This window comes from Hetaerina americana, unplaced genomic scaffold (assembly GCF_022747635.1).
Source record: "Hetaerina americana unplaced genomic scaffold, ioHetAmer1.1.p SCAF_5, whole genome shotgun sequence".
Lineage (NCBI taxonomy): Eukaryota > Metazoa > Arthropoda > Insecta > Odonata > Calopterygidae > Hetaerina > Hetaerina americana.
Window position 1 is genome coordinate 69,000,273 of NW_027287095.1, and position 22,143 is coordinate 69,022,415.

The 22,143-nt window shown below is 36.9% G+C and overlaps 1 protein-coding gene across 1 annotated transcript; it reads left to right on the plus strand.

Moving 5' to 3' along the window:
• The first annotated feature begins 9,289 nt into the window (after window positions 1-9,289).
• Window positions 9,290-18,854, plus strand: Amacr (Alpha-methylacyl-CoA racemase). The gene is made up of 7 exons (XM_071592138.1): window positions 9,290-9,633; window positions 9,779-9,917; window positions 10,039-10,182; window positions 15,170-15,434; window positions 16,207-16,389; window positions 16,720-16,858; window positions 18,428-18,854. The coding sequence occupies exons 1-7, from the start codon at window positions 9,526-9,528 to the stop codon at window positions 18,638-18,640; spliced, it is 1,191 nt and encodes a 396-aa protein (XP_071448239.1). The 5' UTR covers window positions 9,290-9,525; the 3' UTR covers window positions 18,641-18,854.
• The last annotated feature ends 3,289 nt before the right edge of the window (window positions 18,855-22,143 follow it).

The window sequence follows — 22,143 nt, forward strand, 5'->3', positions numbered from 1 at the left end:
GGAAAGAAATTTGGAGAGAATTCATAAAATCAGTTAGGTTTGCTGATGACCAAGCTGTAATTTGTCAGTCAGCCAAGGGATTGCAAGCATTGCTTAGTGAATTGGAAATTCAGTGCGATAGATATGGGATGAGAATCAACATAATTAAAAAATTTTATTCGATTTTCCAGAAAGACAAAGGCTAAGCTAAACAAAATAGGAGGCCAAACACTAGAGCAAGTGGAACACTTGACGTATCTCGGAAGTGTTTTGGACCAAAATGGTCAAAGTAGTAGTGACGTAAGGAGAAGGTTTAACAAGGAGGAGGGAGTTAATGACAGGGAAATTGAGTAAGCATGCTAAGAGAAGGCTCATGAAAACTTTGATATGGAGCGTAGCTATGCACGGCTTGGAAATGTGGTCATTGAAGCAGGAGGATAGACGTAGACTGGAGGCTTTTGAAATGTGGGTGTGGAGAAGAATGGAGGTGGGTTGGACCGAGAAGAAAACAAATGAGGAAGTATTTGGTATGGTTGGCGAAGAGAGGGGTTTGTTGGGCGGCAGAATAAATGGAAGAAAATCATATTGATTGGCAATGGGTAGTTGAAGACCGTAATAGAGAGGAAAATGTTAGGCAAACAAGGAAAGGGCAGGAATATTATAGGGATTTTGGACGGGATTAAGGGAGGAAGTACATAGAGTGATGAAGACTGACTTGTTGTAGAGTAGGATACTGTATTGTGTACTGTTTGGTAGTTGTGTTCATCCAAAATCTACCTTAACCGGTAGATTACCTTAAAATGTAACAACCATAACAAAGCGCTCCCCTCTTTCCTATCTCGAATCTATATCCCATGCACTATGATGTATGTAATTCTGATGGCTTTCATCTGTACACACACCAGTCTGATACGCCACGGTCGAGTGTCAACTCGGTATCATTGAGTGTATAGTCGGACCCGTTTGACTGGGGTTCGAGTCCCTTGCCAGGAGCGGTTGCCATTCCCTCCCCTTCGGCATTTCGTGGATAGGTCGGTGGCATATTTTGACCGAACGGCTAGTCCTGGAGCAAGTTAGCCGAACGATTTGCAGGACTTCAAAACCCATTCAACATTTAGATATCGTAAAATCGTTCACCGTAGCCGTCTGAATGGGGTTCGATCATGCCGACTGCTGCGAGCTTCACGTGGAATAGGGTAAATTCTGTTGGAAGTGTGCTGTCTCAATTTAACCTCTGTGAAAACGTACTTGGACTTAAATTGTACCTCTCGGCAAAATCGTAGCGTGAACAGTTATTACAAAGAAAGAATTGAGCGGAGAGACCGAGAAGAAATACCCGTCCCTTATTGTAAGGTAACAAGGGAAAGGTGATGTAAAGCATGCGGGATCGCCCCACCCGTCCCCGTTCGGTCTTTCTTCTGCCAAGCCCTAACGCGATGGCGAAGGCGAGGAGGAGAGCTTTGCGAGCGAAACTACTTCCGTCTATTCACCCCCTTTTTAAGCTGTAATCTGCTATCCGATTCTTCGCATCAACGATACTATCTTCGTATAACACACTACCCCCACCTCTGTAGCTTAACCAATCCTAATGTATGCAGCCGGCAACACAAAAGAGGTTACGTCGAGCCGAACGCGACAATACAGAGGTTATTCATGTTCGCTTTCTTCAATGGCAAAAATCGTCGATTCCGGAAAGAAGCGCCGGCAAGGAAAAAGTGGACTTCTCGTGGGAAACTGTTTGAAGATGAAATACCACATAAAACTACCTCAACACCGGGAGCATTAGGGTAGCACATTCATAGCATGGGGTGGAACTGGATCCGGAGTTAGGGCTATGAGTCCAATCATTCAAGGGAGATATCTATGCAATATAGCATATTACCATATTTTAGTTATGAGTAAAATTATAATCCTTAATTTTCACGATGAAAAGCCTAAAGCGTGTTGGCCTGGATCATTCTTCCTGCGTTCTTTAAATCTGATTCGACCATGTTAACATAGTTTTACTCATACCACCCACATAAAATAATTAGAATTTTAAAATGCAGGTACTGGTTTCGTTAACCATCTTACTGATTGGCAGATCAGCTTCAAAGTATTCTGGAATTGCTGAATAAATGCCTCTCGAGGGATAAATCTATTGCTACGGTCTCAACGACAAGATCTACTAGGAAACAAGTGACCATCACTTAACTTTACGAGAGGGAGTGTGGGAGAGTTGAATCAACGAAGAGAAAATGTTAGGTTGAGTACTAAGGAAAGGTAATCGCATTTAAGACAGTCTACCTCCCATCGGTTTCACGGACAACATTTTGGATGAAATAGTACAATTAGTAAAGAGTACAATTTACTCACCAATCTTCCCCGGAGTCATCTCCGAATACATTCCTCTGAATTTATCATTCAAATCACTTGTGAAGTTATGTTTGCCTCTTTCGAGAAAACCTGTGCTAAGGACGAACAAAAATTAGACAGAATAAGAATTGAGCTCTCCAACACATCGATAAAAGGTTTTCCTCAGACGTTCAGAATTACGATTTCCAGTTCTCCAACTTTTGAATAACTGTAGTTGTTATCCACCTACCTTCTCATTTCTACGCGAAGTGAACCCAGTCCCGTTGCTGCTCTCACCGGCTCACTGTGATCGCATCAACCGATTGAGTGAGTGTTTCACGTGGCAGGGGAGAGGTGGCGTTGCAGGCCTACATCTCTGCCCCTCCACAATTCTATGGAGGAGGGTAAAATGCGGTAGGAGTATTTATTCTAGAGAGGCGGGTTGGATTCGATTATCCTTGTATTCCAAGCGATGCACGGGTGACGATTGCACGCAATTCAAAAAATCTAATAGATTCACACCGATAACGGAGGTCACCATTCTGTCCTTATGATTCTAAGTCAGGTGAGGGCACACACTGAAGCGTGCTCGGAGCAAGTGCAGGAAGGAGCAAACAGGAAGAAGCTGAGACGGCGAGATATCATGAAACTATGAGAATGGATAATAGAAAAAATTGGTAATTGCGGTGGAAAAGACAGCACTTCAGTGGGAGACATTGAATTCAGAGGTATTAAGATTAAAAATAAATAAATAATGTATTGATTAATTTTTTGTATAATTAACTTCAACAGTTCCCTATATAATTCTACAGGGCTACCACAGAAATTTCACGACCGTTCTGTAAACTTCTCACCTTTGAATAATCTTCAATGTTTTCCAGATATAATTAATTTGATGTTTAATCCAGATTAAGATGCTGATAGTGCAAGACTAGTAAAATCATATCTATTCATCATTAAACAGAGGTTTAGACCATCTTATTCAACTCTACCAATTAGTGTTTCATCCCCAATAACCATTCTTCATACCCACGAAATCCTTTAATTAGGAGTGAAAAACCTTTTCTTTTCCTTATTGAACGAGAACGTGCCAGGGTTATTTGAAGGTCTTCAAGAATTTGAAACACACTGTGAATTAATTCCTTAAAATTGATCATGGATTAAATTGTTGTTCATTTCAATGATGGTATACGTGACGTTTCGAATCATAAAATGGCAATCAGCAGATAAAAATGAAGGAAGGAGTATCAGCAGGCTGTAGAGAAAACCATGAGTGAGGGAAAAGAGATGAGTACTCTCGAGGAAAAAGGGCCATAATACCCTTGTAAGTTCGGTGGGTCGGACAATCATGAAAACTTGTTTCTTTTTTTCTAAAAATCGTATGTAATGCGGTTAGTAAATTCACCGGGAGGACCTTTCGCCTCCGGTAGTTGGCCATAAAACAAATTTTAGGTGTGCCATTTAAGTATCGTATTCTTTCAATGATATATTTCATTTTGAAAAATGAGTCTACGATATTCGCAGGAAAAAGGGGGACAAAGGCGTCAGTCATGTCAAAAGCTCACAATATATTCGCCGAGAACATGTTGGCATAAGCAGTTCAATCGCCAAACAGAAGTTAACACTACACTCGACATACTTGAAACTAATGTAAGAGAAATTACCACAAAGTTGGGCTTAACTGCGGGCAACAATAGCTGTAAAAATATAAATTTTTACAAATAAAAGCAATGTTCGTTAGAGAGACCAAGGAAAAGCTACAAGTTCATCTATTCAATAAACGGGTTTTAATGCGGAGAAATTAAATTAGGAAGAAATTAAAAAAGGAACTTAAATAATTTGGTCTTGAAACTCTGCGTGCCGGTACAAATTGCCTTGAAAAGTGTCCCTTACTACAACATCTGGAGTAATAGAGAAATGTATTCTATCCAAACTAATTCGTAAAAACAAAGAAAGAAGACGATACCATGGAGGAGTCAGAGCAACGTCGAGAAGACAAAGATAAATTCACTCCATTAAAAAAATAATAAAAAATGATGAACATGCAATAAAGACCTCATACAAGGAGAAAAATTTACAAAATTGTTGTCAGCGTTAATAATGTCAAGGTTCTAAATATTGTTTTTAAAGAACGCCTGGAGCCAACATGGCTTAGAACTAAATATCAGAAAATGCACAGCATTTAAGTTTTGGAATAATAGAAAATTATGAAATAGATATAATCATGTTGAGCATTTCAAAAGATGCCAAATACTTGGGTGTCACATTAATTTCCAACTTTAAATGGGGTAAAAATCAGAAGAATATGCCGGTTAGACTTAAAGAAGCTAGGTTTCACTGGCCGGGCCATAGGAAAATGAAATGAAAAAGTAAGACACTGACTCGCTTTTGCTTGACCACGTTTAGATTACAAGGCATGGATTCGCGGGAAAACTTTAATATAAAAATCCCTTTGGTTCTCCAAATATTTGCTACGAGAAGTGAGTCAGTATCACGGGGCTGGGGAAGCTGGGAGCGTCTTGATTATCGAAGAGAGCAGGCAGTATTGTACGTGTTTGTGTATACGAGTATAAGCAAATGTATACCAAAATAAAATAATAATTAAAAATAACTGGAGATCCAGAGTGAAATTAGCACCCTTATTTGATGGCTAGCCACAGAAATAGGAGAACCTTAGTTATTTTGTAGTTTCTGGGAGGTGATGCAGGTTCAGATTATAATTTAGTATTAGCATTGTCACATGATACTAAAATGGGTAAAAAAGTGAAAATGGATGATGAAATGGAATGTAGAAACATTCATCTCAATGAAATGATAAGAGTATCAAGAGAGCTACTTAAGATTTATGGTAAATGTGAAATGAAGGATTTGTATGGGCTAATGCATTCACGAAAGAGTAATTTTGCGGGGAGATTTCATTAGATTAGTTCCATTTCAAGCCTAATAATGGGAACGGAACACATACCTGAGGACTATAAAGCAATAAGTTTTATTTTCCCTGCAGCTGAGGTGATACATAGACTCATCAATGAGAGGATGGACAAGAGGGTAAATTATTATTTAGGGGATCTTCAGTTTAGATTCAGGCATGATGCAATGCTTACATCAGTAATGAAATCACTAATAGAAAGGAACATACGAGTAAATATGGGAAACATTTGTATGTTTCGTGGGTATCAAAATACCGTTCAATAGAGTAAATTGCGTAGAAATAATGAACTTATTAAACAAAATAGTTGTGCATTGTAGGGATAGTCAACTATTCCGTCATTTGTCATCTCAGACTGCTAATGTTCAAGTGTCGGATGGAGAGCCTGGATGGGCAATGTGAAGAATAGGAATCCATTATCACCTGTGCTTTTCAACGCATATCGTATGTGGAGGAAATAGTGTACAGCAGCATGGGAAGGATTGGATATTGGAATGAAAGTCGGTGGGGAGTTATAACATTAGGTTTGTGGATGATCAGAATTTGGTGATTCAGTCAGCTAATGGTAAAATTCATGGTTGAGCCCTTCAAAAATCAATGTAATAGTTATTATATGAAAACCAATGTGGTAAAACATAGACTATGAATTATTTAAGCAAGAGGAAGGTTAAGTTAAACGTTAAAATATGAGGGCAAAAACTAGAATAATTGGAACTTTATTCCTATCTCAAAAGTGTTTAGAACTAAAATGGTCAAAGTAGTATGGACATTAGACGAAGAATTGCATTTAGCTGAGAAGATTTCACAAGGAAGAAATAATTGATGATAGGGACCTTGAGTTAGGATGTTGATAAAAGGCTCGAAAATGGAGCGTGGTTTTGAACGGCTTGGAAACATGGTCATTGAAGCAAAAGGATACACAAAATTTTGAGGCTTTTCATTGGTGAGTGTGGAGAAGTATGGGAAAGGTGAAATGGACCAGAAAGGAAAACAAACGAGGTGTGGTGGGTGAGAAGAGAGGGTTGGGTGGAGAAATCCAAAGGAGGCAAGAAAGATGGCTGGAATTTTCGTAAAATTCTCAAATTATCTAAGCCTTTTCCGACGGACCAATGCCCCCTAAGACGAATATTCGCATGACGAACAAAGACGGGGTTCCAGGAACGGTCTCTCGACATTTTTGTAAGCTTTAAAGCTAGCTTCCCCAAGGTTTCCGTTGAAATTTATGACAGACGCAAATATGTTGTCAAGAAATGGCAATCCAAGCAAAACAGAAGTCGAAATCTGTAAAATTTCAACAGTTTTTTTACAGATATGAATTTGAAGAAATGAAACCAAACCCTATTGAAAATTATTTAAGTTAAACATTGTTGGGAGCACTGGATTCCTCTTCAAACGATTTAGTGTCGGTCTGCATTCCAAACGGTGAAGTAGATGCATGTAATCACGTGCTTGCTCCAGTTATCTGAGCCAAGAGCTAGCTATCTGAGTGGATGAGATCATCGAAAAGTAAGCATGTACCATTAACATGTAGGAATAAGTTTCCGTTGATGCGGAGGCAGGTTTAGTCATCTTAAAATTAGTATTCTAAATTAATTTCATAAAGATCGTGCACCTGCAATTTTTCTTTCATCTCCGCCTTCGATTGGAAAAAGTGCACTGATATTTTAAACCGTTTGCCCATTTCCCGAGGCATAAATTATCGTTAAAAGCACGGAGGAAGTAGACAATCGTCGTAACGCAAAAGCATCTTCATTGGGGTTCTCGAGCCCAATCATTTGAGTAGTCTGTTTAAGTCAATGAAATGGCAAAAGAAAATTAACAGGGTGCTCAAGAGTGGAAGAGTGGATGCTAATCATTCTTTTCCCCAGACGATGGTGCATAAAATTCCGGCATAATTCCAATGAAATCACATCTCAAAGGATTTTGAACTAATGTATTTGAAAACCTGATTACTTCTCAGATCGTAATTACTTATTTTTCAAAATGCATTTATTTCTAACCGTTTGACAGAGATACGTCAGAGGGTTTACAACGAATTTCATAAATGTCTCATCACTGCATAGTTCCGGTAGGCATTTGAATTAAAATAAGGACATCAGGGAGAACAGTTTTGGATTTGGAACAATTTTTGTACACCTTAGGGGCTCTTGTGGATCTGTGCATCAATGAGGCACAAAGTAATAAGTATGCTGCATTGTTGACTTCGAGAAAGTTATCGTAAGACAACTGAATGTTAACCGATCTGGACGGCTATGAATGGAACATAATAGAAAATGCTATCATATTTCCTCTTAGACATTCAAAAACATCAGCAAGTACTTGGACACTAGCTTCCTGACGCATTTGTTTTGTTGTCAGAAATGGCTGCTTACGATCATATTTCCGATAGCCTTGCATTGCTGCACGGTTATATCACATGCATTTTATGGTTCATCACGACTTAAACATCCCGGACACGAGTTTAAAATTGTGGCGTAATCATAGAAAATTATATGAAAAACTATATTTTCTATATCTTAAGTTTCTATTTGTCATTTTGAAAATTAGGTTTGCGAAGCATTTATAAAATCCACTAACGTCTACCGCCTTCTGACCGCTTTCGCGACGTCCAAAATACGACTTTATTTCGTCGAAAATTGTTCAAAAACTATTAACTGCATGCTCATTAAAGTTAGGATTGTTTCCCACCATAATCTCAAATTTGTGTAACCCCTTAAATGACTATCGGGATAATATTTTAGAAGGAATTCCCTTTGGTACCGCCTCCGGAAGTCCTGACGTCAATATGTTTGGCATACTTGTATACCGGGCCATATGACTCCGTTCAGGAATGTGCCAGGAATCATTGTCAAAATAGAAAACTGTCCATGTAATTTGAGTGATTATTTCAAAGAAAATCGTCTCAGCGGATTTCGAGGGAAATTTTGCAAATCAATCTTGCTTGATTGCCCCGTCTTGCAGAGCTATTTAAAATTAACATAGAAACTATGGGTTATGATGCAAAGGTAAGTTTATTTAATTTATTTTTTCAAACGAGATCGTTTTCAAAACCTTATAAATAATACCTGTATAATGCGGGACCGTCTCCAGACCGCACGATTTCTCTAATTGTTACGCACATTCTAGAGCTCGTATTTTCGTTCATTCCTGTTCAGATTTGCGAAAATATTAGCTTTTAAGATATGAGGATATTTTTTTGCTTAATTTGATTTATTTCAAGGAAATTTGTGGAGTCATGTGACATAAATTTTATTCTGTCGCCGTTGTTGTACGGTCTTTTATTTTGTTATTTAAATTTTTTTTGTGTTGCACGATACATGGAAAGTTTTCTGTCTTTAGAAATATTCATATTTTTGCTGTTGTCATTTTATGATTTAAAATTTCATTTGTAAATCGGAGGTCATTCATTACCCTTAATAAAGTAGCCATGAACAAATTATTTTAGCCTCAAGCAATATGCTATAGTATTTTATAAAGAGCAAAATTGGTTGCAATCCAACAATTTTTATAAAAATTATTGAATTAGTTTATTTATAAGTTGTTACGGAATATTAAAAAAAAATGATTGCGTTTGGAATCGGTCATAGTCACTTAAAAATTGTTATTTAGCGATTATTTACGCTAATGTGAAAGACTGAACATTTATAATTTGATGATATACTTATGTTCTCACGAAAATGTGTGTAAAAATTATCAACAAGTAAATCAAAATGTCCTTACCCCTTGAATGGTGAAATTAGGCAAAATTTGTGCTAGATCACCAAAGCATTAAATCGTATTCAGTTAATTGCATTTAAAGCATTTATAAATTTCAAGAAAGTGTGTATTTAATTATTTGCTTTTTTCATACAAGGAGCTGTGCAGAATTCAGCGCTGATGTTGACGAGTTAATTATTTTAAACTCGGAATCATGGATGGCAGGCATTGTCCTATTGGGTGAACAAATAATTAAGACTTGCCTGCGTAATTTCTCATATTCCGAGAAAGTATGGAGATTTTAGAAACGGTTGGTCATAATAGCGTAACTTAATCGAGAATGCTAGTACATCTAGATAATGAAAGGGAAATAGGGAGCCCGCGATAAAGATCTGTCGAAGTGGTGAAGAAGTACTCCACAATTTTATCTTTGTCATTGAACGTCCAAAATGTTCACTGGCGTTGCATATACGAGGAGGAAATTCTTCTTATGATCGGATCGAGAGCGAACGTTTTGGTTTCGTTAATAGTTAGAATCGAAAATATTGTCTTAAAGATTTGAGAATTTGAATTCTGTTCCTATAAAAATGGCTCTGAAAGGCATACGTGTTCTGGAATTAGCTGGGTTGGCCCCCGCTCCATTTTGTGGGATGTTGTTGGCAGATTTTGGTGCAACAGTGACTAGAGTAGACAAGGTAAATTGCACAAATACCTACTTACTTGAACGTGTCCATACCATAAAAGTCAAGGATTACTAGTGGCCACATTTTTTGCATTTGGCTATCGCAACAGGATAATTCTTCAAATATTTGCTTTATTGACATTTTAACCCCATGCTAGGCTGGTAGCAGTTCATTCGAGGATGTCATGGGTCATGGAAAACGATCTATAGCTCTTAACTTGAAGCACCCAGAAGGAATACAAATTTTCAAAAGAATGTGCAAAGAATCAGACGTTGTAATTGAGCCATTTAGAAAAGGTACCCTTGTTATTCGCCTGTACCTATGAGACAATTTCAGTGATTTTAAATGTCTACCATGACATTGCAACTAAGTTATAATATTGTAATTTGAAACATTTTGCTGCGATTTCTTTAACAGGCGTCATGGAGAAACTGGGATTGGGACCAAACCGTCTAATCGAAGATAACCCAAGGCTCATTTATGCACGCCTCACAGGTTTTGGTCAGACTGGCCCATATTCAGCAATGGCAGGGCATGACATAAACTATTTGGCTGTATCAGGTGTAGTACCCTGAAAGATAATCCCATTTAATTCTTGCTTACTCTAATCCTAGCAAGCAACAAGTGCTCCACATTAATTCTTAGGTACCTATGAGTCTTCCCTTGTTATTTGATGAGCCAATTGCATACCAGATATTTCTGAATAAAAACTATGGTTTTCACAGAAACAGAAGTTGCATAACCCACCCTAAATATGTGGTTCAATCATGACATGCCATTGTCATTATCACATATTGAATCATTCTAAACTTGATGACCACCCTTGGTTGCCTCTCTGTCATTCCAATAGCATATATGAGTATGTACATGAAATAAAAAGTGGAAGAGGTTAGATGGATAGATAATATTACTCACTAACCCAAGGGTTGTGAGCCCCCTTTTGGGTATGAATGGTTTATACTTTACTCTTCACCGGAACAAAATGTTTCGGTGAATGCATACTTGCTCAAATGCAATTTATGCTGTACAACATTGAAAATTGTTCTTTGCAGAATATGAATAACTATTCTAAAATATTCTAGGAATTCTGAATCTATTCTAGGGATAAAATTCTTTCGCTTTCTGTTGAAACGTTCCTAAAACAATTATTTTTATGAAACAAGCTGTTTTTGCATTACTTAATGCATGCATGCTATCTTTTGAGCCTCTCATAAAAACATTATTCTCAACTGAAATGAAACACTAATAATAAGCACTGCCCCAACTGAAGATGTACAGAGGAAAACAACCCAGCTGATTAAAAAAGGTTATTACAGAGCATAAAGTGTCAGAGAATTCCTTTAATCTTGGGTGATGTGCGTGAGGACGAACCCTGAGAAAGCCAAGCTCACATGGTTTCTGTTTAGTAGGAAGACAGTGTCTGGTAAAAAGAATTTATTGATCAGATCGGTACATATTGTTAAAATTCTTCAAAATAGTTTCTTTGGGAATTGATACGACGCTGCCAACGGCATTCCCAAGCTGCAAAGGCTGTCTGGAAGTCAGCTCTTAGCTGCTCTTTCAAAGACAGTGACTCTGTTGGCTGCGGCAAGGTTGCAACCCCTATCCGTGAAAGGTAGGGACACAACGTAGGGCGTGTGGAATGGAGCTCCAGCGAACGCTCCATTTTTGATGTTACCTGCTGTGACAAAAAGTCAAAAACAGCGTTGCTGGAGACTTGAGTACTGTGCGGCAGCCAGTCTCATTACTTTATGGGCAAACCCTGTGTTTCGATTTTATAAACTTCTTCTTTCCTTTTCTCATGGATGATATCCCAATGCCCCTTGTCATGAGACCTTATTGTAGGTAGTCAAGATTAGTTTAGTTGTAGGTGAAGCATTTACTATGAGGGTAGCCCATAGAGCTACAGAAAGAGAGGAGCTGGAAGCTTTATTTGAAGTATATTCTGCTAAATTGTTACATATTGTATGAATGTAACTTTGGCAATGACATAATATGTTTGATAGTGATGGGTAAGTTTATGATGAAACCATTTTGCCTGCTAAACTCTGTGGCTCTCTCCCTACAGTCATTTCTTGTTCATAAATGGTAGCTCCCAATCTCACTACCATCTATCTCTTTGTCCTGCAAATTTCACTTTCCCATTGGGGGACAAAGGGATTGTGGGGAACTACCATTTATGAACAAGGAATGACTGTAGAAAGAAAGCGATAGTGTTCTGCAGGCAAAATGGTTTCATCATTAGATGCTTACGGATTCATAGAGACATCAGACTACTTAACGGTAAGGCACTACTTTTGGAATGGAATGATTCATTCACACTATTTCCCAGGAGTGGATGCAAGTTCATATGATAATTTGATGCTAGTGAAGTGTAAATTTAGATGCAAACGAATGAAAAACAGAAGAAGGATAAGGAACTGCAATTTCAGAGCAATTACTGGGATGAAAAGAAAGAAGTGCGAGGAGGTAATGAAAATAAAATTAGGAGTGATTGGAGTCAATTGACTCAATTAAGGAGATGGGTGCTGTAGAAGAATGAAGAGTTCATGTCAAATCAGGGAAATTGAAGGATGTAAATGAAACTATAGGAACACTGAGGGTTTAGGAAACCATGGATTTCAGCCAAGATGACTAGTAAAATAGACAAGAGAAGGAACTGGATGCACAGAATTTGGCATAAAATAGTACAAAGGTATAAATAATGAACTGAGGCAGGAAACTAATATGGTGAAAGAAGCACAGTGGAAGATTCAATGAGAGGATATGGATTTTATGGAGAAAGGGAGAAATATATGAACAGTACAGAAAGGTGAAAGCACTATTTGGGAGTAAAGGGGGCAAATCTATGCAAAGTGTAAAGATATGTGCGTCATGTTAATCATCAATTGAACCAGAAAAGATTCAAGTGAGATAAAAAGAATAAATTAAACTCTATGATTAAATTATTAGACCAGCATGTTGAGAATTACAAAGTTGATATGGTGTAGATGGAGATTGGTTATGTTCAGGAGCAGTAGATGGTGAGATAGAAAGAGCATTAAGGGAATTGTAATCGAATAAGGCCATTAGGGATAGAAAACATCCATGCAGAACCACTTGATGGTTTAGGAAAGCATGGAAGGAGGAGTTTTTATGGTCTAATTTGTAGCAAACATGAGGGAGAAATTTGACTGGAAGATTTTTTTAGATCAGGGTTTGTTCCTATCCCAATAATGGGAAAGGCGACCGTATGCGAGTAAGCAATAAATTTGATTTTCCATACAGCTTAGGTGGTACATTGGTTCACCAATGAGAGGATGAAGAAGAGGGCAAATGATTACTTAGGGAATGATTTCAGTTCAGTTTTAGGAAGGGGAGAGGCACACGCAAGACAGCGTGGGGTACCTTGAAACCACATGTGCTATGCCAAGCCATGATGTAATGAGTTAACTAATAGAGAGGAACATAGAATACAATCTGGATGTATTTTCTTGTTTAATAGGTTTCAAGAAGCCATTAAATAGAGTAAATTGGTACAAATTAATGAATGTACTATGGAAGAAAGATGTATATGTATATGAGGGAGAGGTACCCTGGAGGTGACAGGTATTTTTTAGTGATATCCTGATCTCTACTTGAGGTTCTTTGGGGAGAGCCCTTTAAGTGAAAAAAGTGTCCATTGGATGGGACATTTAGCTGCGGACCCCTGGGCGCCATTCATTGAGAGTAGGCTAATGCCGACTCCGGGATTCTCTCTACCCTTCCATCCCTAATGGCGCAAGTGACCTTAGCTGTTGGTTGCCTCCCCTAAAAAGTACTACTACTACTCACATGAGGGATAGATGACTTATCTATAACCTGTAAATGCCTCAGAATGGTCAGTTTTGAGAGTCAGGATGAGTAGTGTGTTGAATAAGAGTTAAACGGGTACCCAATGATTTTTAATGAATATGTGGAGGAAATGGTAAAAGAGGCAGGGGAAAAACTGGAAATAAGAATGAAGGTAGACAGGGAATTCATGAACTCAGTTAGATTTAGAGAAGATCGAGACTTAGTTTGCTAGTCAGATAAAAAAATAAATTTCAATCATTGCTGGAGTGTTAAGAAATCAGTGTGATGGGTATGAGAGTCAATGTTGTTATGTAGTTTTCAAGAAAAAGTTTGGCTAAGGTAAACATTAAAATAGGAGGGCTAAAACTAGAGCAGTTAGAACTATCTAGGTGGTTTTTTGGGGAAGCCAGTCAAAGTAGTGGAGATATAAGAAGAAGAATTGCATTAGCAAAGGCTTCAACAAGGAAGAGGGAATTGAGAAGAGAGATGTGAAGTAAGGATCTTAAGATAAGAGTCGTAAAATCTTTGATATGGAGCGGGGTATTTTATGGCATGGATTCATGATCTTTGAAAGAAGATGCCAGGTATGGATTGGAGGCTTTTGAGATGTGGGTTTGGAAAACATTGGAAAGACAAAATGGATGGAAAGGGAACAAAATAAATAAGTGTTGGGCATGGTAGGGTAGGAGAAAGGATTGTCGGGAGAAACCCAAAGGAAGTAGGGAAGGTGGATCCAAAGCAGGGGCTTGAGGGCAAAAATAAATTAAAAGATTTTGAGATTTAGTTGAGGAGGAGAATGGAAAAAGTGAAATGGATAGACATAAAAAGAAATGAAGCAAATGATATGTGGAGTTTTTTGAGAGAAAATGAAATGACTACTTCCACCGGGGGAGAGAGTTTGGAAAAAAAGGGTGGAAAGATGAGATGTGCTTGATGGTATTAATTAAAGTGTGAAGGATGTCTAGTTAAAAAAATGGTTTATTGTAACTTACAGTATTACAGTATTTGATCTCATTCTAGGTTTTATTTGAAAATATAGCCTTATTTAGCCCATAGGTCCATTAAAAATCTACCTTGAGATATAGAGGCTTGCTGCTAATAATACAAATGTGTCTTGCCTATGTAAGTAGGTTAATTGGAATCTAAGAGTCTTGTGGACGGCTAGCATCTGGAAGGCAAAGAAAATCTAGGGAACTATTACAGTACTGAAGATTTAATGTACATTTACAATTTTCTTTATTTATTGCATATTATATATCCTGAGTAAAATTGATTCAATGTAGAAACCTATGCCCATTAATCTATCAGTTATATTCTTGTTATTACTTGATCAAGGCACCTTGAGGAATACAAAAATTTCTCCAGCTCAGGAGAAGGAGGTAATTACAACAGTAAAAGTTTCACTTACGGCATTAAAACTGTTTTTGAATAAAGAAATTAGACTTGGAAAATAGTCCTGCATGGCATTTTAATATATTGCAGGTTACTTGGAGCTTAATAAAATACAAATTTCCTTTCCAAGGATAGCTTAAATTATTGGACACAGTATAAACATTTATACCAAATTGTCAATTAAGTATAAATGACATTAAAAACTTATTTGTCACAGGTCTGTTGACTTATTCTTAGAATGAGTTTGCATTTGTGTAATATCCTCATTTCAGGTGTTTTTGACATGATAGAATTGCTTCTCATGCCTACGATTATCTTCTATGTTATTTTGCATTGTTTTTAGGTGTTTTATCAATGCTTGGGCGTCATACAGAGAATCCAACCCCACCCATTAACCTGCTGGCAGATTTTGCTGGAGGAGGTTTGATGTGTGCTTTTGGGATAGTCCTAGCCCTGCTGAACAGGCATAGAATGGAAGCAGGAGGTGGGATTGGAAAGGGGCAAGTGATTGATGCATCCATGGTTGAAGGATCTGCCTATGTTGCTAGCTGGCTATTTAGATCCAGAAGAAGACTTCCAATATGGGGAAATGACAGAGGAAAAAATGTGTATGTATGTGTATTGTTCATTAAGGCTTATTTTCAAAAATACTGCTTTACAGTAAGGATACCCTCATGTTTATCCTTCAGATTTATATTTAGTTTATACTACTGGGTAATGGAGCAGGCCGGAATGAGAGTTGATTGGTATTCGATACTAATAATAAATGTTTTTGTTGGTACATCTATAAAAAAATAGTTATCTTGCGCTTTGCTGCCATGAACATGTTAGCTTGTGTTTTTTCTTTGAAATGTGTAGAAATTACCGAGTAAGATTTAAGAGCTTAAATCTTTTAGAAGTTTTCGTGATTAAATCCTTCTTCTCTATTGATTCGTGAACTAGTTTTTAGCCTCAACCTTGTGTTTTATCTCCCTGTCAGTTTTTTTGTATTAAAAACCACTCAGTAAAATTCCAGCTTATCCATCAATAAGAAAATGTTACAAGGTTTTGCAACATATTTACCAAACAGAAATGAACCAAAAAAAACTATGAATTTGAAGTCAGCTAGCATAAGAATGAGCCAAGCAGCCAACATCTAGTACCTGAGTGTAATGGAAAATGAGGCCATCGACTTCACCAACTTGCTGCCATTGCAGCAGAACATACCATTCTTATTTTTTTCGAGGGAATAATGCAATTTCTTGGCTGATGAGATGAAGAAAATATCCTTTAGGGATAACCAGTAAAGGATGCCTCTGGTTAAAATTACTCTATATAGTTTGTTTGCCTGTATTTTGGTGACATTTGCTATGAATCTCCTATTTCATTTTTCTAATCTAGATTAGATACTGGGTCTCATTTCTATGACACATATGAGACAAAAGATGGTGGTCATGTTGCAGTGGGTGCCCTTGAACCACAGTTTTATGCACAGTTATTGAAAGGTCTTGACCTTTCTCATGATGATGTACCACAAGTTGGTGCCGAAAATCCTGAAGACTGTCGAAGGATATTTAAGCAAGTGTAAGTAGTTGTATATGTTAGGAATGAGTTATTTTTTAAAGGTCTGTGGGGGATGGAAGTGGAATGCTGAATTCAAAATAGCACAAGGTACTGGTCTTTACAAAATGTTGAAAGGTAAAAATGAAGTAATTTATTCAAACAATTTGTGCACATAAAAATAAACTTCAATTGGAACATTAAATGCCTTGAAATGTGTTAACTATATTTCTGAAAATAGAGTGGCCCAAATGCTGCCCGAGAGAGTGCAGACTTTGAAATCAATAAGAAATATTTCCGTTCTTGTCTAATATAATTTTATTGTGTATTAAATATTATTTTAATATTTGTTAGCTTTTTGAAGAAGACGAGAGATGAATGGACAAAAACATTTGATGGAACTGATGCATGTGTCACACCTGTTCTTCAGCCAGAAGAGGTTGGATCTCATTGTCATAATGATGAAAGGGGTTCATTTTTCAAGTGTACTCAGGTAAGACATCAGTTAAATGTAGTCAATTTACTTGGATAAAAAGTCTTTATTTTGGTAGCTTCTACTCATGATAAACAGAAAACCGTTTATGTGGCTAAATTGTTCAAACTTATCTCAATAGTTTCAGCCTCAACTTGGTGGAAGTTCATTTATTGTTCAAACTTGTTCAAAATATTGTGCAAATGAGTAAATGTTCACGCACTATGTGAATTCAAACCTCCGCACTTTCAAAGCCTTGAGGTCATATCTAGACAGGGAGGAAAACTGATTGATTTTTGCATACGTAGGCAGAAGAGAGGAAAATTTTTGGGCTAAATGTAAAGAAGTCAGTAAATGTGGGCGGGAAATATATTGAGATGTGATGTGATGTCAATTTTGTTTATAAAAGGGAGAAAGTTAGGTAAACAGGGATTAATATTAGAAAGTTAAGTCATTATATTATAGCATTCAACATTCGGATACCGCACCTCTGACAGGTATTTTCTTCCTGGAGCACTCACAATTATGCTATCTCATTGATTGTAACAAACTGTCAACTTCAGCCTCCCTATGACTACTAGCATGCACATATGGATTCCCACAAGATTGATCAAATCTGCTTTTATCTCTACCAACTATAACACAATAGTGAATTGAAACTGAATCTGAACAAGAAAGAAAATGAGCTTTTTGGATGGCATGAAGGCAGGTAGGACCCACAAAGAATTGAAGAAGAGAACAATGTAAAGCAAACCAGAGGAAGTTCATGTGATGCAATAATATGTAACATTAACCAGGGACTATCCAAAACCTACCCTCAGTAGGTAGATCACCTATGATGATGGGTAAGGTAAAAATATCAGAATCCTTAAGGTTATCATACAGTGGAAGAGATTTACAAAAACAATCAATTATGTAGAGCATAATCCTATGAATACAATGATTTCACAAACAATATTTAACATTCCTTGTAATTGATTTTTTAGAATCGAAAATTGCATTCGCTATATTATATTGTGGAACATGGTAGCCTTGGAGTAGAGCATAGGACTGACTGGATGGACCGGTCTCACCTCTGGGCAACCTCAGCTTCACCCAAGCAGTGTGATTTTTTGGGTACCAGATTACCCTGTACCGCTTATGATTTCCTGGGAAACCATAAGCGGTACAGGGAAAGGAACTTGTCCTCCTATCCTGATATATGAATTTCACATGCTGTTGGACTTAGTAATGGGCAAGGTCTACCATCACCTATCAAAGCGACCTTCGGGTTGATAACTGTTTTTATGGTTTTTATTTTATATAATCTCTGATCATTGTGTGAAAATACCAAATTCTGAATTCAGTACTTCCAGATTTTTTTTCAACAAATGAAGAATATTGCATGATGTTATAGCATTTTTATTTTATGGCTAGGAATCTTCTACTCGCATGCATTTTAGACTTTTAAGGCAGAAGTACTGCTAATGTTTTTTACCTTTCTACTCATCACTTGTGACAAAAATGTCTCATCAATCAATTTGTAATGGAATTTCCAATTTATTTTTTATGATTTAGTCTTACTAGAATATATGTATATTTCTCTCCTAGGATTCAGAGACAAATGAATGGATCCCCAAGCCATCCCCATATCTAAGTGAAACACCTGGTGTATCTCAGGCATCCTTGTACCATAAACCTGTAAAGCCAGGCGAACACACTTCCATCATACTGCAGGAACTGGGGTACAGTGGAGAGGATATTAGAAGACTGGAAGATACTGGTGTTGTGGATGTTTTAAAAAGAACTAAATCAAAACTATAACGGTGGGGTGCTTTGTTGCATGCACATGTTATAACCAATTGTGATTCAGGGGTTTGTAATGTGTTACAATTCAATTGCCATTTGCAGCATTTGGCTTGAGGTTGTTGGTGATATGGCATTATTGAACTGTTTATGAAGAATGGGTGTATTGTTATTAAATTTGTAGCCACTGATATATTTTCCTAAAATGTTTTACAATAAATAGCAATTTATTAATGTTAATGCATATTGTTTATTTACATTTCTGTATTATTTCATCATCACAGAATCAGATAGAAAAATTGTTAATTGTAAGTTTACTCCCATACTGCATAATCATGCTAATTACTATATGTAAAGCACCAACTTCAAATGTGGCTGTTAACTTTAGTGCTGTTGCCTTTTTTGCACCTTGAAATTACTTTCATATGTTCTATTAAGATTCACATTCCTTCTTATACAACTACAGGAAACAAGTTTCAACATGCATGTTAAACATGTTTTGAGTTACATGAACTATTTGACTAGATTTCAGGCTTCTGAAAGGGCTACACATTATATTAGAATAGGATTTTATTAGATCATATTTTTTGTTTGCATGTACAAACTGCATGATGTAGCCCTCAGAGAAGGCACTAATTCACAATGTTGAGCTGTCATTTTGAGTCACATAAAATCTACACATGTTAGAAAATGATGGTATGCTCATCAGAGGAATGTATAAAGTGACCTGTATGGAGGGAGGAGTTGCAAAGGGGGTGAGGCCCAGATGACTAGTGAGAGGAGAGGGTGCATGTTAAGGATTGATTAATGTTTAAAGTAATATAATAAGAAGTCAGTGGAGTGCAAGGGTCAAGAAAAAGTATTAAGGTTTGTGAGTCAGGGAGAAAATTTTATTTTGACTAGTTCTGGTTCGTAAATTTTCTCACCTAAAACCTTCTGTTTGAAGTGATGCGAGTGAAGAGATGTATTCATCATCATTAACACTCAAACCATCCCTTCCTCTCTAAATTAATGTCAAAAATCAGCCATACTCGATGAGAAAAGAAAGGCAGGGCAAGGCTGAAGGTGACTTACAAGAAACAGGTTATAGGAAATGCCGGTGAAAAGAACTATTATGGATAGAAGGGGACTAAATGTATATAGCGTGATAAAATATTTGAAAAAATCATGGTAATCAGCCCTGAGGTTGTTTTGGGAAGTAAGAGTAGAGCTTCACTAATACTAAGCCTTATATGACATGTAAAATCACATATCAGGGAGGGGATGCCACAGTTCCTTTCCCTGCATCACTTTTGACTTCCCAGGAAAGCCTGGTACCCAGAAAACCTCACCACTTGGTTGAACCTGAGGGTGCCAAGAGGTGTCACCCTAAATTGAATCCAGGCCCTTTGTTAAGTACTCTAACCCCTTGACTGCCATACCTTAGATACAACCATAGGGTGTAATTGCTAACAATATTTTTAGAAGCAAAATGAGTTGGCAATAACCATTTAATTTCCAAATTTTAAATTAAAAAATGGCCAAAATATTTTCACAATCAAATGGCAATTGGCAGCCCCTCCTTAAATAAAGAAGGCCAAAAAGGTTGATTTAATAAATTGAATATATTAGTCAAACAGTTAAATATTTAAAAAAAATTAAGAACAACTTCCATAAACTGATAAAATAAAGATGCTCTTCTAATGTAAATTCACGCATGTGTAAAATAACAGATTTTTTAGTAGGATTTAATTCTAAGAAGAACATTGATACTACCTCAATTATTTCCTTAATAGTTTTAACATTAGCTAAAAAGCACTAAAATATACAATTTTTTATATTGAACAAATATGATTTACCTAGAACTAGTGTTGCCTATTCATTATGCATGGTTGTGCTATTACATTATTGCGAAAGTATGCTGTATGAAAAAAAATACTTAGACCCCATCAATTGCTGCTTCTGAAAGTTACATATATTCTCTAAATAATGATATTATTATTACAGTTAATCTATCAGTAACAGACAAATACATGCTGATTGCATGCTAGTGCTAATGCTGATATGCTCCTCTCTATTAGTGATTTCATTACTGCTACAGCATCACATGTGTCTCTCCCCTTCCTGATCCCAAACTGGTCATCCCCAAGTAATCATTTGCCCTGCTCTACATCCTCTTGTTGATGATCCTGAGAATCACTTTAGCTGCATGCAAAATCAAACTTATTGTTCTGTAGTCCTCACATGAGATAGCCTTTACCTTTTTTGGAATAGGGACTAGCACTGATCATATAAAGTCTTCCAGCCAGATTCCTCTCTCAGAATGCTATGAATGAGTCCATAAAAGCTCTTCCTCCCACATTTACGTAAACCTTTAAGAAGTTCCGCAGGATTGTTGTTCCATAGAGTTCTTCTATCTCTGCTGGATCTTTTCTGGTTCAACTAGTATTTTCCCTGACTTATCTCTAATTGTTAACTCAGATTTTTCCACCTTACTTCCTGATAGCTTTTGAGCCTTTTTGTATAGGGCACCAATCACCCTTCCTTGGTTCTTTTGCTCTATTTGTTACCTGTCTCCATTTATTATTTAACTATTTGTACTTCCTTCTACCCCTGTATTTAAATTCTTCAATTGCCTTCTCTCATATATCTGCCCAATCTTGTCATCTGTAATCCATGGTTTCCTTGTCATTTTTCTATGAACAATTCCTACCCTTTCTTTTGCGGCTTTCGATATCGCTTTTTTGATATATTCCCATTTTTCCTCAATAGTTCTATGCTCCTTTCCCTCACTCATGGTTTCCTCTACAGCCTACTGATACTCCTTCCTAATCAATCGTATTAATGCTACGTTCAATTTCCTAATCTGCTTCCCATCTTATTATTTTCAAATGGATCTTACTTCAAATGGATATATACTTCACAACTTCTAAACTGTGATCAGAGTGCAAATTCCACTCATGGGAAACTATGCAAATTGATCACGCTATTCCTAAATCTATGCCTAACTATAATATAATCTAACTGATACTTTTCTGAGTCTCCTGGTATTTTCCATGTATGTATACCTACACATTTTGTGGTGCATAAACCAAGTATTGGTGAAGATTAACCCATGTCTTCCAGAGAACTCAATCACTTTCTCTCCTTGGTCAATCCTTGCACCTAAACTGCAATCTATCACCTCATCACCATCTCTTCCTTTGTCTACCGTTGCATTCCAATCTCCCATCACTGTTAAATGTTTCCCAGCTGGAACAAACCCTAATATATCATCTCATTGATCATATTATACTCTACCGACTTCTTCCTACCTATGATTCATAATATACTACCCACTTATAATTCTATCTCTATAACTCTTAAAAAAATTAATCAGTGTCATTAAATCATCAACTAGTACCTCTATGAAAAGTTTGTAATCATATTTATTTTAGAATTATTTCTCAATAAAATTCAAAAGCACTGTAACAATCAGTGATTCAAAAGGTTGTTTTTAATGTTTTTAGTAGTGCCTCACATATGATGCATGACCTACAATA

What these genes read in the sequence shown, in the direction of transcription:
- Amacr (XM_071592138.1), top strand. Translation starts at nt 9,526, where the DNA reads ATGGCTCTGAAAGGCATACGTGTTCTGGAATTAGCTGGGTTGGCCCCC. An exon ending in CGAAGGATATTTAAGCAAGT is followed by an intron (nt 16,390 to 16,719) that starts GTAAGTAGTTGT and finishes AATATTTGTTAG; the next exon opens with CTTTTTGAAGAAGACGAGAG. An exon ending in CATTTTTCAAGTGTACTCAG is followed by an intron (nt 16,859 to 18,427) that starts GTAAGACATCAG and finishes TTTCTCTCCTAG; the next exon opens with GATTCAGAGACAAATGAATG.